The 15,027-nt window shown below is 40.8% G+C and overlaps 1 protein-coding gene across 3 annotated transcripts in view; it reads right to left on the bottom strand.

Annotated features, from left to right (window-relative positions):
- b4galnt4a (beta-1,4-N-acetyl-galactosaminyl transferase 4a) overlaps window positions 1–15,027 on the bottom strand; it is a 125,198-nt gene that overhangs the window by 45,121 nt on the left and 65,050 nt on the right. For all 3 annotated transcript variants that reach the window (XM_036534766.1, XM_036534764.1, XM_036534765.1), the window contains exon 4: window positions 4,541–4,639. In XM_036534766.1, the coding sequence (XP_036390659.1) occupies window positions 4,541–4,639 (99 nt within the window). The remainder of the gene's footprint in view (window positions 1–4,540; window positions 4,640–15,027) is intronic.

Genomic DNA, 15,027 nt, shown 5'->3' with positions numbered 1-15,027 from the left:
AAAAAGTTGATACATTAATTACACATCAGAATAATATGTTTTCACACATTATGCCTTCCATAGGACTGATAACATGATTAATACTGTTTGTATTAAAAGTACTACAGGACAATATCAACATTATGTATTCCTAACTAATACATGTAATCTGTTTAGCTAAATGAATGCAATACTGTGCTGTACTGTCTTCCCTCCAATACACTGCACTCCTGAAATAGGGATATTAATTTGGTGAAAAACAAAAATCCATATGAACCCAATTATTCTCATGCTCTTTTTGTTCTTGATAAGGAAGAGAACCATTTGCAGCTAACATAAAAATAGCCATGTTCTTCTCTCCATAGGGGCAGTTTTAGGCATGTGCTCTCTGATGTATCAGAGGATTATTGCTGCCTCTGTGCAACAGCTTCTGACCTCACACCAAACAGGGCTTCCATCATGAAGTGGCAATGGTCATTGTTGGGACTGCCAAAAGAGAAAACTCCAGGGGCAGAAAGTCAGAGGGCTTAGATCAAAAAACAGTATTTTTAGAAGCATACCTAAATACATAAAATCATGAAAGGATTTAGCAGCTTGGGTCCTGACAGTGAAGATCAATTCGCTGTGCCATGTGTTCTACATACATACATACACACATACACACACAAATATACATAATACATATTATATATATATATATATATATATATATATATATATGTGTGTGTGTGTGTGTGTGTGTGTGTATATATGTATATATATTTGCATATATATACTGAGCCTGTGTGCCCAATGCTAGACAGCAAGGAAAGAAAGACAGGGCCAGACTTATAGAAAAAAAAGAGAAAGATGGAAAGAAGTAGGGAGGAACAGAGAGCAGGAGGGAGAAAAAAGAATAAGAAAAAGAGGATGAAAGACAGGTAGAGATGCGAGAATGATGTGGAGAAAGAGCGAAAGACCGAAGGTGAGGCATAGACAGTACAGAAGAGGAAGGAGAGAGAGAAACAGAGAGAGAGAGAGAGAGAGAGAGAGCTAGAGCGTGTCTCTCGCCGTCTGTCAGGAAGCGCTCGACACGGCACCATTGCGCCTGGCTGGCCTCGCCAGGCTAAGTCCTATATATAGCTCCAAGCCGATTTAATTGCGGCCGGTGTGGCGGGTGAGGTCAAGCTCTCACCAGCCCTCGGTGTAGGAGGACAGTATGGTACATTAATGCGTCCCGGTGCGAGACAGCTGGAACCGCCATGCACAGGGACACACAGACGCAGCCAGGAGAGGTTTCAGCATCACCTCCTCCACCTGCCGCTCTAATTAAACAGCCGGCACAAAGCCGAGCACAGACCCTGCTCGCCCCATAACCCTGTGCACTCACAAAGCCTTTGTGATGTGCTGTTCTGTGAGGTCGCAAAAAATGGAAGCCCAGCTCACTGTCTGATGAGGTAAGACAAAGCGTCCTTTGGGGGAATCAGTCGGCATATCGTTGCACTGTTGTATTGACAAACAGCATGTCGGGGTCTTCACAGTTATAGCATGCTGTGTCACAAAGCTGATCCTCCTGCACTGGGGAATGTATCTGAAATGCACAGCACTCAGCAAAGCAACCATGACTCCTCACTCCCAGGTTTATGCAATTAGTATGGCTGCATTAATGCTTAGCATCATGAGAATCACAAAGCTCTGGTACAAACCATGACCCAGTTTGACCAATGAAGGCTGCAATGCGCTTCAAAGAGCATGTCTTCAAAAAGAAAACTATCCTATTCATTTATTTACAGTCAAATGTGAGTGGAGGGGGCCTTTCAATTTAGCATTCACTGTTAAATTCCCAGACAGCACCACAATGGATTGCCCAGTGTATCTCTGCCCATTAGGGATATCTTGGCACATTAGGGCCGTCTCCCTGTTGCTCTCCTGCCATGCCTCCATGATATATTTCACATGGCCACAATTTCCGCACCGAGTATAATGGCATTCAATAACTGGAGGGGAAGAACTCGTAAATCATGCGGTGAAAACAAAGGTCATCCCAGCACCAGGTCTCCTCTCTGTCTCTCTCTGCCTCCTCCACTCTCACTGGGTGCTATGCAGGGGGGAAGCGGAGGGGGAGGATGAAAACACAGAATGATGAGCCCTGCTCGTTACCTACAGAGGGAGCAGACTGTGGAAATGTGAGCCGAGGAAGGAGGGGAGGACTGCAGAAATGCTTGCAAGGTTCAGCCCACTCACAACCTCTCATGCCACTACTGGTGGGAGCTCCAAACCCTTCAGCCAATCACCCTGATAACCAACTGTCCATATCTGTACCTAGAATGGCACTGGTTGTTACATACAGTAGTGTCTCTGTGGCAGCAGTGTAGCATAGTGGTAAGGAGCAGGACTTGTAACCAAAAGGTTGCGGGTTTGATTCACCCCTGGGGCACTGCTGCTGTACCCTTGAGTACTTAATCCAGAATTGCCTCAGTAAATATCCAGCAGTATAAATGGATAACATGCAAAAATTGTAACCCATGTAAGTTTCTCTGGATAAGAGTGTCTGCTAAATGTCATGTAATGTCTCTCTGACCATACTACACCTTCCCCCAACGCTCCACCCCTTGTCCCTGCAGAACTTCAGGATAGTATCAGTAGTCAGTATGTAGCACTTTAGTCTGCATTCAGTATGGCACATGCTGCACAGCACATGTTCAGATGTAGTCAGAGAAGACTAGCTGTGATGGAAGAGAGTGCATTTTGCCACAAAGTCCCAATAAAATCCATACCATTCCTTTTTAAAAGACATTAGGAGTAAGGTGGGAAGTGAAAAAAGAGGCAGCAGAGAATGTCAACTCTTTAGATACAACAATGTATTCACTTCTGATGATTCTTCATCAAAGCTGGAAGCAGTGCAAACATAATGGAACATAATGGAACACCTAGCGCCTGGAAGAGTAATGTATATTTCTGTGTACGTGGCCAAAAGGCATATTGCAACCACACAGGACTAAAGAGGGAAATTAATATTGATACAGCACACAATTCTATGCAGCAAATTATGCTGTTATGATTATCATGGAACGAGACATCAATACTCTAATCACCACCACCTCTGGTTTAAACTGGCAGGAAAGCTCAATGAAACTAATTAGTTTTGGAGGTAATGAGCCGACCAACGGCTCACCAAAGAGCTCTTCATTATCAGGTAATGGAGTTTGGCAGTGACAGCGGTACTGAGGCTCCAAGAGGATGAACCATGACTCCAACAGCGCCAGCCCATGGTGGAGTTCCTCACTACTATTCAACCACCTAGGGCCACAGAGCCGTGATACAAACCACATTTTAGTCGAACAGATTGTGACCACATCCTAATCTAAGCAACACATCCTCAGACATCACAATGAGTCACAGATTACCAGGCACAAGGAGGGCTCTATGAAAAATTTCACAACAAGAAAGTGCTGCTGGAAGAACAAAGTGTTTATGCATTGGCCTTGTAGGACCCATTAATGTGCTGTGTACATCCAAAGAAACATTCTCCCTGGGGTTCATTTCAAATGCCTATTGATTTTTTTTTCCAGAAAACTTTAAAAAATCAATTTTAAGTTCCAATCAGAGAGACATGTTACATGATAACTACAAGGCAAAACACATATCATCTTGCAGAGGAAGGCCTAGGGTGACTCAAATCAAATAAACCAGCACTGAAGAGCCAGCTTTTGCAGGTTTTACCATAAACACTGTCAAGGGCTTCTTTGTGTTCCAATCAAATATTGCACATTTTTTTCATTTCTGCATCCTGCACAGTGTCTGTGGATCCCAAGGGTACTCTGCCTGCATCCAAAGATTGTGGCAACAGTGCTCTACCTAGAAGTGCTCCACCCTTGCCATTCCTAACAGTGATATACCCACACCACACCCAAAAATGCTATGCGCATGCAATGCCTGCTTACTGTGATCGGCTGCACAAGAATGCCCCTATCTGTTCATCTTTCCATTTGGGTCAAAAGATGAGACACAGGCACCTACAAGATGAAGAAGCTCATCGGCACCCCTTGGAGAGGACAGACATCAGTGTGCAGACATGGTGCTTATTCACTCTCTCACTCACTCCCTCCCTCATTCTGCATCTGTTAGGAGCAATAAATGAGGAGCCTGGTGCTTCCAAGCCACCAGCTAAGATTAAGTACGGCGCAAACCCCCTTCACAGGTACAGTTTAATTAAACCACATCAGATACACTGTGTCATCCTACCCAGTCCACCAATTCCTGTAATTATAGCCCAGTTCTGGAGAGGGGGAGGAGAATCCATGGGGGGGAGGGGAATCCATCCCCCTTCCAGGGATGTCACAGGAGGGAAGTCTCTGAGCTCCTCACCAAACAATACTCTGCAGCTGTGACACGTCATGATGGCACACACAGTTTTTTTTTGGATGTAATCACTCCTGGATGTAATTGAAGGACACAAAAGAAATCACTTTCCAAAGATAAAAATTACAGTGCCCTTATTTCAGGATTTGAAATTATTGGGAAAGCTTAACAGTCAGCTTGAAAGAAAGCCTCCTAGGGCCCTGTTCTACACCCATCTTACCTCTGGTTTCCATGGTAACTTGTTCTGCTTCTGGATGAGGAACTTCCTAATGTCTGCCAGGTCTTTGCTCTCCCCCTCGAAAGCATTTGGCTCTTCCTCCTGGAAGAGACAAAGACAGTGGGTTATCTCCCAAAGCGAAACACCACATACAGAGGGTTAATCTCCTTGACACATCCTATTTCACAGGGGAAGGGGGGGTTAATCTCTTAGACATGCCATTACTCAGAAAGAGAAAGAGGGAGATTAATCTCCCAAACATACCACAACTCACAGAACGAGAGGGGTTATTTTTCCAGACACACCACAACTCACAGAAAGGATGGAGTTAATCTCCCAGACAGAACCGAACTTGCACAGAGAGGAGGGAAAAACATCCTGAGCTCCGCCAAACTCACAGAGAAATGGAGCAAAAGAAAGAAAGAAAGAAAGCAAGAAAGGGGCTCATTTCCTGGATATACCATAGAGCGCAAAGAAAGGGAGTTTATCCCTCAGACACATTATAACAAAGAGATAGACCAAGAGTGAGGTAAGAAGAGGGAAACACAACAGCAAAGACACTTGATTGAAGAATATGCTACAATCACTTTTTCACCTCCCTTTTTATACCCATCAAGCACAGTCACAAGTTCCAGTACACTGGAAGTCATCTAATCTGACATTGTTGTCTTTTAAATTCACCACAAACAGTAGTTCATAAGAACTTTTGGTTGTGTTCAATCAAGAAGTTACAGGAAGTATTTGCATTCAAATGTTTTTTTTTTTTACCACTATTACTTTCATTCTATGATTTGACATGTCTTTGTTCAGAAGAATAGAACAGAGGAGTTGAGTTCAGGATAGAAAGCCGGCTTTGCTCTCTGATTTGATTTGAGGTTAGCGTGCAGGTGCCTTTGTTGGGAAAAAATGAAATGCGTCAAAGCCTAATGTCATTTGAAACCTTATTTGAAACACTTTTGTGCAAAATTTTGCAATTTCATTTCGTAGGGCTTTGATTCACAGAATGGTGTCAGAGACAAACAGATGACAGCGTAACTATAAAGGAAAAGTGCTCATCAATTCAATTCACTCCACCCATGTCCTCCAAGCAATAAAATAATCGTCCTTCAATTCATTGTAAAGTAGTAGCAAGAACCTGAGCCCACAAAGCCATATCAACCGTCACCAATAATCACATAATCACAGTTTCTTAGTTGGAATAAGCCTCTCACATACGGTTTACGCTATGTCATGACATTGAATAATAATCCAAGCAGTCCATGGTTAATTACAGATTTTGTGTTTGCTGGTATTAAAGTCTTGATGTGTCTTAAGTAGGGAACCATTGTGGTAGAGTCAGAGAAGATCTCAAAAAGAGACGTAATTTCAACTACAGTGTCTGGAGTCTCTCTCTCTAATCCTGTGTTTGACTCTTCAATCATAATTCACAATGAATTCCTGGCATCCATGCGGGATCATGACGCAATACTGTATACAATAAAGAGAATACAATGCTCTTCCCTTTGTGAAATTCTGTAAACCATTGCCAGTTCCAAGAGCTTAAACATTTGACGCCTTCCAATCAAGAGACCACTTTAAATTCTTGACGAGGGTGCAAAAATGCACAGAGGATGTTGTTTTCAGGGAAGACTCCAGTCCTGCTAAAATTTGCCCATATCCCAAGAGACCCTTTCAACTTGTGCCTTTTAAACCAGTTAGAAAAAAAAGTTCCTCCATCTCAGAGGATGGTAAAAAAAAATTGTACAAATCTGCGACAAGAATCCTTAAATACTCCTTGCGGCTGAGAAGAACAACGGTTTTGTCACGTAAGGACAGCAGTTGGATGGTTTGGAGAGATAAAAAAAGATTCACTAAAATAAGTCCCCAGACGATAGTGAAACTTTTTTTACCTTTTCACTTCTAAGTAAAAAAGATGAAGCGTTGTCTCTAATAATGACAAGCAACTGTGACAGCTGGCTCTTCTCACACCTGCCAGAGGACATGAAAGCAGCAGACCCCTTCAAAAGAACAGGAAGAACAAAAAAAAAAAGAATTAATAAGAAATTACAGAGAATTGTCTCTAAAAAAATGTAATCCATCTTCAGTGTACCTGGAATGAAATGCTTGATTGTTCAAATTAAAAGGAAAACATAATTGTCTTTCAATAACCTAGAATGATGCAATACTCATTATATTAAAGCTCTGTAAGTTTCCCCAGATAAAGGATGCCCACCAAATAAATAAATATATCTAATGAAATTTGGGGGGGGGAGAGAGAAAAGAGTATAACTGTGCATGTAATTCTAAATCTGGGATCTTCATTTCCTTGTCGTCAGCATCAATTCCACTGGACTTACTTACCACCACTATGCTTCAAAGTTGTTATGGTGTTCTTTGGATGATGAGCTTTATTGGCTTTGCGCCAAACATATCTTTTACAATTTAGGCCGAAAAGTTCAACCTTTGTCTTGTCAGACCATATTGCATTTTCCCACATGGTTTGGGGTGACTGAATGAATCTTTTGGCATAATTTAGACAGGCTTGGATGTTCCTTTTTGTAAGAAAGGGTTTCCATCTTGCCACCCTACCCCATAGCCCAGACATGTGCAGAATACAAGAGATGGTGGTCACATGCAAGGAGTGACCGGTACCTGCCAGAAGTTCCTGTAGCTCCTTCAGTGTTGCTGTTGGCCTCTTGGTAGTCTCCCTGATAAGTTTTCCCCTCGTCCTCTCATCAGCTTTGGAGGGCCGTCCTGATCTTTACAATGTCTCTGTGGTGCCACATTTTCTCCACTTATTGATGATGGTTTTGACAAGGTGTCAGGACTGCGGCGTCTTAGCCAGTTGTTTTCTTTCCCTGTCCATGTGCTTTTGTTTTTCCCTGTGTTCCAGCCCTGCCCTGCTCTCCGCTCTGTCACCGCCCACCAGATTACCTGACTGTTTGCACCTGCCTGCCTGCGCCCCTGCATCCCGTCTCCTCATCAGCCTTGCCCTATTTAAGTCCTGCTTGTGTCTTGTCTTGTCTTGTTGCTGGTTCATCCCGGTTCGCTGTGTTGTTACTCGCCGTTTGCCTTTTCGTCGTGTCTGCCTGCTGTTTCTGTTTTCTTGCCTGTTTTCCCGACTTTGCTCTTTGTTCCTGCCCTGTGGTTTTGGTCGCCGTGTCTACTCTGGTTTTTGACTCTGCTTGCCTTGACTTCATTTCTGGATTGCCCTCTGGACTTAATAAACCTGTGTTCCCAGTTTTCTCTGTCTGCGCTTGAGTCCCTGCCTGAGTTCTGACACAAGGCTCCATGGTACATCCAGTGCCTTTGATATTCTTTTATATCCCTCTCCTGATTCGTACATCATTGGTACTAAATTCAACAATTATCTCTCGCAGGTTCTTTGGCAACTCTTTGCGGACCATGGCTCTCCTAGTAGGATGCAACCCCAAACATTCAAGCACATCCTACAGCAACAGCTGACTTTAATCTGGGTTTAATCAGAATCCCTTTTATTTATGGCAGGTGAATGCTATTTACCTACAGGCATGATTTTGAATGTGATTGGTTAGCGTTGAACAGCTGTGGTCAAAGTTAACCAATCACATTCAAAATCATGCCTGTAGGTAAATAGCACACACCCTTATGAAATTGCAGGTTTTTGAAATGTAAAGACAGAAATAACAACAATGTAAATGTCAGACTTTTTCCATCTGTAATGTGATCTTCCAACAAACAAAAATCCAGAGCAAAACAAATAGTTCACTATTAGGAACATTTTAAATAAAAAAGCTACTTTTTATATCCACTGTAGGCCCCCCATTATGAAAGGGTGTGTAGACTTATGCAATCAGGGTGTTGTAGTTTTTTTATTTAAAATGTTCCTAATAATTAACTGTTTTTTCTTCATGCATTAAACATAATCTTAATCTGCATGATATTTATTGTTGCGATGATTTAAAAAAAAATCTATCATGTAACTAAACCACCTGAATCTTTGATGCCATTTTCTTTTCATTTTGCATTATAATTTCATCATTAATTTAAAAGTTACACAAAGTTACACATTGCACTGGTCAATAACCATTAATTAACATACTTCCTCCAGAAGCAGAGACTAGCACAAATTCCACTGGACAAAAATGTCACACAATATTTTAATGCAATAGATGGACAACAGTATGACTTGCCATCTATAAGCGACTATTGAAAAAAAAAACTATATTAATCATGGTGTAGAGTAGTATATACAGAAAGTATACAGCATTCCCATTTCATCAAGTGCACTTGGAGATCCATTATATTAAACTTTAATATTGAAAATGAACACATTAGCCATTAAACTAATAAACTGTAAAATAATCAACAATTTTAAAAAATCAGCTGAAAGCCACTAACAATATAATATTCCGTATACATGTGTATATTAAGAGAGGAGTTTGACAGTGCACAATGACATGCATGCCCTTTGAATGATACCATGCATTAATTTGCTATGCCCTTTGTATTCATAAGACAGAATCCACATGCTGATTCCTTTGTAATTAATGAATCACACTGTGTAGCTAAATCAATATTGACGCAACAATCATCGGTGTAGGTGATACTGACACAAATTATTTCATATATTATAATTTCATAATGCAAATGCATTATAATGTCAGCAGAAGACACCTCCTGTCTGTTGTGTGCATCGTGAAATATGGTCTCCTCCTCTGCATTAATAAAAGCCCAGACTGTTTTCTTTCCCAATGCCTTTCTAAAGACAAGACTAAAAGAATTCCTCACAGAACATCTGAACATCCATAACCTAATCAATCAGCTTAGCACACTCTGGAAGACACTGTGACAAAGTATGTTGGGGTGTAGTACAGCTAGACAACTAGCTTGCAAGGGGCAGATACATTTTGAAAAAATGAATGAAAATCAATTAAATTAAGTATAATTAAATTAGCAGCCCTGATTGCACACCTGATTACACACCAAAGTGTCAAGATCTAGCAGCTACATGGCCTCCCATGTACAATGCACTAGCATAGCATTTAAATTTTAGGTTTCATCTGTACATGGTAGTAGCTACCATCTCTGAGGTAGCCAGGTAGTTAGAAATCATTTACCTATAAACAATCCAGAAACACAAGGCAGCTATTATGCTGATGAAAAAACAACTGGATTATGAAAATGCATTAAAAAACTCAAAAGTGTGAAGCAAGTTAAGAATATTTCCTCTCCCTCTCCATTCATAGTATGCTCTCCTCAACCATTAGTCCTGTTGTTGGGGGGGGGACTTTGGTGCATGAAAGACTCTGTAAGGGGTATTTCCCTGGTGAAATACATTCTGGGATCTGGGATTGGAGGAAACCAAGATTGTCATGGAACTGGCTAGGGAACTACAAAATTCTGTCATGTTATGATTTATAGTGTGGATTACCACTATAGTTAAGGTTAGGAACAACACATTCATCGGCAGAGTAGCAGTGAAATATCATTTTAAAATAATTATCAGACCAGTAAATATTGTGTAAGCATCTGGGAGCTGCAAGCTGTGTATTTCCATGTATATCTGCAGCATTCCAACCTATGTTCCTGTAGGCTTTGGCGCAAGGTCTGTTCAGTGTCCTTTCTTGTCACTGTCACGCCTACTAAAGAGGGGTTTGAACCTCTGCCAGTGGCTATGGTGTGAGCCAACTGTACATTATCGGACTGCACTTGCCAGAATCTGAGCACTCACTCCTAGCATTCACTTCAAACAAATGATGTGACACGGAGTCTCCACAAACTCCATAATGAGTGGCCCCGTCATACATTCTATAGAGAGACAGTGTAATTGGTTCAAATCAACGAGCCACTGATAACACATAATAACTGCACCCATTCTGAGGGGTATTAGAAGCCTCTCTCACCCCCATAATTACCTCAAACACAGTGCACACAACCAATTTGAAATCTATGGCTCTGTGTCATCTGAATATAGTTGTTTCACATATTATACATAACAGAGTACTTTTCGAAAGTGGTGAACTGTGCTGTCCTCTAGGGTGTGATTCACGCTGTGCAGGGAACTGTGGGCTATTGCATGGACTGCGAAGTGCAAAGAAAACTTACTGTTAGTTCGGTGTTGTGCTCTGCCTGCAATGACAGGCTCTTCCCTATTGCAGCAGATCTGTTTTCTTGCAGTGCGAAAAGGAATCCCAGTTTTTATTGCTTCATAGTGTTAGAACACTGGAGATGGTGTTCAGCATGTGTATAGCCTCTGAGCAAAAGAACACTGTTAGAGACCACAGGGTAGTAGGTTTAGCAGCTGAGCAATGGTGCGATGTGGAGTAGAAGTAGCAACCAATTTGCATTTAACTTTACATCTATGTAGCAGACACTCTTATCCAGAATGACTTACAAAAAAGTGAATTCATTATGGTTAGGTGTGTTGCTTTATACATACTGAACCGCCTTTTTCAGCCACCAAGTTTTACCAGAATCCTTTAAGCAGTATTAGGATGGTAAGGGGTCAGAGCCTCAGAGAGGTCCAATCTCCTGGTCCACTCCATCAGGCTTCCTACTCCTCAGCCCTGCACAACTGTACACAACTGTAGTGACCTCTGATTCATGTGCTGTTAGGGGAGGAAGGGAATATGGGTTAAAAGCACATGATTCTGTGACTTTTTATGGATAAATGCAGCAGTAAACACTACACACAGGCTTCTGAATCCCAGCTCTCAGAGAGTCCATCACAGTTTTAATGTCTGCCACAAAAGTGGACACGCTCACACTGTGGGCCTTAAGAGTGCAATGGAGCTTAGAATAAGCTTTCTCAAACCATGCTACAGACAGGGAGAACATATCGCCCAGATGGATTCTGGCACCAGGAAACAGCTGAAAACAGGGCCACTGAATATCAATGAGGTTAATTAATGTTTCTTGCTTAATACAGATGGGGCACGCCTGAAAGCTTGAGTCTGGGGCTTATTTTTTTAGCCGTTTGTCGACAAGTGAAGTAAAACTGCCTGAGTCCATATTCATACTTCCAGTTTCTGTAACCTGTGAAACAAAGGTTAATAAGCCAAGCAAAGTAATTACATTATTGCAATTCTTCTCCTTCATTAAACCTCATAAAATGGTGGCTTCATACTTAAATTGAACAAGAAAAAATGTGGAAAAGTAATATTTTATTATAAATGTGTTTACTGAGGCTCATGGCTATAATGCTCTTATTAATTTTTTTCCAGTACATTCTGTAAATTATCTGATTTTTTTAGGAGAGCCACTAAGATAAAGTACTACTCAAGGTACAATGGCAGTGTCTAAGCAGGAAATGAAACTTATAACCCCATGTTTGATTGTTGGATTGAACTCTCCTATGTGAGATGACTAAAACAAGCAGGGCAAAACCAAGGTGTTGTGGAAAAGTTTCAGAATGTTGTTTACAGATGTGTTTACATATACAATTCCAAATGCAAAATCTGTCCTACAGCAAGTCTAACTATGGCTCCCATTCAATTGGACCACAAAGTGCTTTGGCCAAAGTGTCACATTTTTGGATTCTTATGCAGTCACACACTGTTCATTTTTAATGTTGATGACTGCGATACTCAATGATTTGCAAGAAAACCACATTTTCTGAAATTCATATTCACTTAAAGTTAAGAACAAAGCACACTGTGGCTAGACCTAATCTGAACCTACCCATCCTGCTTCATCAACGATCAACTATGGCTAAAAGCATACAACATTCGGATGAGCTGAAACAACAAAAAAACAAAAGGAATATTGCGCCCTGACTGTCGGTCTACGTACATCTGCAGACTGGCTAACACAATGCATCGCTTAATAGGAGCCTCTTTAGCATTCATGAGCAGAGATACACTTAAGAGGGCCAGCCAACATTAAGGCAGGCCTTTTATTTAACCATACAGCCAGCTAATACAGACTGGCGATACCAGCCTTTACTTCATGGATAAAAAAAACGCTTCCTCACATCTTGAGACAAGCAAAATACTCTTCTAACTGTGGTGGAGGGTTAGATTAGAAGCAACAGAATGCTGGAGACTAATGCCAGTTTTGTTTGAGGAGGATGGATGCAGAGAACATCTGCCAGCTCTCTCTCACAGACTGTCACAGTAGCAGTTATGTGATTCAATAAAATATTACACTGAATATTTGTCAGTGCATCATACACAAACTAGTGAAAGAATACTTCCTCAAAAATCCATCTCAAAATCAGCTTAACTCAAACACCGTAACTTACTGTAGACCTTAACTTACCCTAACTTAAATACCATACCATAAAATACCATAAAGGTGCTATGCGGTGTGTGTAAAAGGTAGCCAGTGGATGACATTCTCACAATGACACAGCAGCTCACAAACAACAGCTCTACTATATTTCATTAGCATTTCATGATGCCTGAATGTATCACCACAGTTTCCACTAACAAACCTTTTAGCATATAATCACATTAGAGTGACAGGAGAAACATAAAAGGCCATGGGCCCCTGATTTTATTTCATTTTATTTCTTTAATTTTGTACTACTATTTATGTCAGCATTCTATAATGAAGTGAAATAGGCTATCTGACAGGAATTTACTTCCATCTGTAATAACATTTGAAAAGAATGGACCTCAATAAGCAGCATACAGAATACAGAATGTTTTAAAATATTTCAAATACATTTGTGGGGGGTAAAGGTAAAAGTAATTTTGAGAGGAAATTAAATTTGACAGGTACCAATTTCTGGGCCTTACAAGTAGAACAGGAAACATTTGCAAACAATGTTGAGCAAGGCCTGGAAAAAAATGGCTGAAAAACCACTAAAATAACTTAAAATGAAACAGGATTTTAGTCAACAGCATTTAGGAAGAAGAAGAAAGAAAAGCTATTCTTCCAAGATCATTTGTACTCCTCAGTTGTAAATTTGCATTTTGGTACCATTTGAAAAAAAATTGTTCAATGAAGGCAAGCTAGAGAAAGTTATCTTTTGAATTTTTTCTGATTTCATAATGAATTCTTTTCATGTTTTGAAGACTGACATTTCTCACAATTGTTATTTCATTGTTAATGCATATGCCTGGCATACACGGAGCACATTCCATACACAACAGGAACAAGTAGTGCTTAATCAACTGAAAGTACTCCCTCGCTGTTGAAACCAGAAGGTATGACAAACAGGGATGCATGTCTTAACATCTTAAGAAATCGCTCCGCTGTGTTTGTTCAAAGCGTTGAATTCTGTGGTTGAGAGACGACTGCTCGTGTTAATTAGAAAGGTCAAATCATACTGCTCGAGATGTCAGCACGTTACAACAAACAGACTCAAGCCTTGCTGCTTTCTGCCACTTAATATCACGCAGACAAAAAAACAACAAAACAAACAGCAAAAGTAACATCTACAGGCAAATCTGACACTTCAAAGTGTTCACTCACTAATTAAACTAGGTGGGTAATCAGATGAATGTAATATTTGTTTCATCACTGAATCCATGTGTATCATATTGCTGGTCTATTTAGTAATTTTAACTATTGAAATGATGATTGGTTAGCTAACATCCAAGCTTTTTCAAAGGGCAGAGCTGAGACCAAATTCATCCACCACCTGCAAGGAACGGCAATCTCAATACCTGAAACCCTGCTAACTTTACAAATTTTGGGTACGACAATGCCCTGATTGTCATCTGTTAAATTCCTTCAATCTGTTTCCAATGTCAGCTCACAAGGTTCAAGACAAATGGCTCTTTGACACAGAGATCTCAATGCTAAACATATGCATGATGGTGCAATGGTCAAGGCAATGTACAGCCCTCAATGAAGAAAAGAAAGCTGGCATGCAAATAGGCTGAGATGCAGTTGGTAATATGGGCTGATGGAGGGCTGCCAATGCATTCAGAGGAAGATTAATGGGAGTGATAAAAAGACTAAGGAGCTTCACTGCACAAGTGATAACCATCTGTACCAAATGCAATAGCAACAAAGGGAAATAAGGTGTTCCGTTGAAATGGTAGTTTAAAAGACTCCACATACACTAGAGTGATTCAAATGAGAAAAATAGACTCAGAAGAATGGACCAGAAAAAAGAACAGCCAGTTACTGTCTCTGAAAACAGTTTGACGATTTACATTTCAGATGAATTGTTATTTTTTAATCTTTTTTCAGAACTTTCATCGTATAGCCCTCTGCCAAAAAAGTGTTCCATGATTATTTTTTTGTTGGCCATTTAGTGTAATATCATGGATCTATACAGACAATACAAACCTCAACATGTCAGTGAATACCTTGGACCATGCATTTCTGGAGTCCTCACAAACTCTGTTTACCTCCACAGAGAGGCAACACCATGTGATGGAAATGCCAGCTGTTTGTCAGAATCATGGACAGCGACCTCCCACATGCTGCTATTGACCTGTTTGTGAACTGCGCCTAGACACCCCGCATGCCAAGCACATCTTCTTTCTGTCATCTTGTCAGAGCACTCAAGGACCCAGCTCCCTGCCGTGACTTGCCATCATCCACCGGGTGTCCGCGATTAGCTCTGATTT

This window comes from Megalops cyprinoides, chromosome 8 (genome assembly GCF_013368585.1).
Source record: "Megalops cyprinoides isolate fMegCyp1 chromosome 8, fMegCyp1.pri, whole genome shotgun sequence".
NCBI lineage: Eukaryota > Metazoa > Chordata > Actinopteri > Elopiformes > Megalopidae > Megalops > Megalops cyprinoides.
The sequence above is the reverse complement of the archived record's forward strand: the minus strand, read 5'-3'. Positions and strand labels throughout refer to the sequence as shown.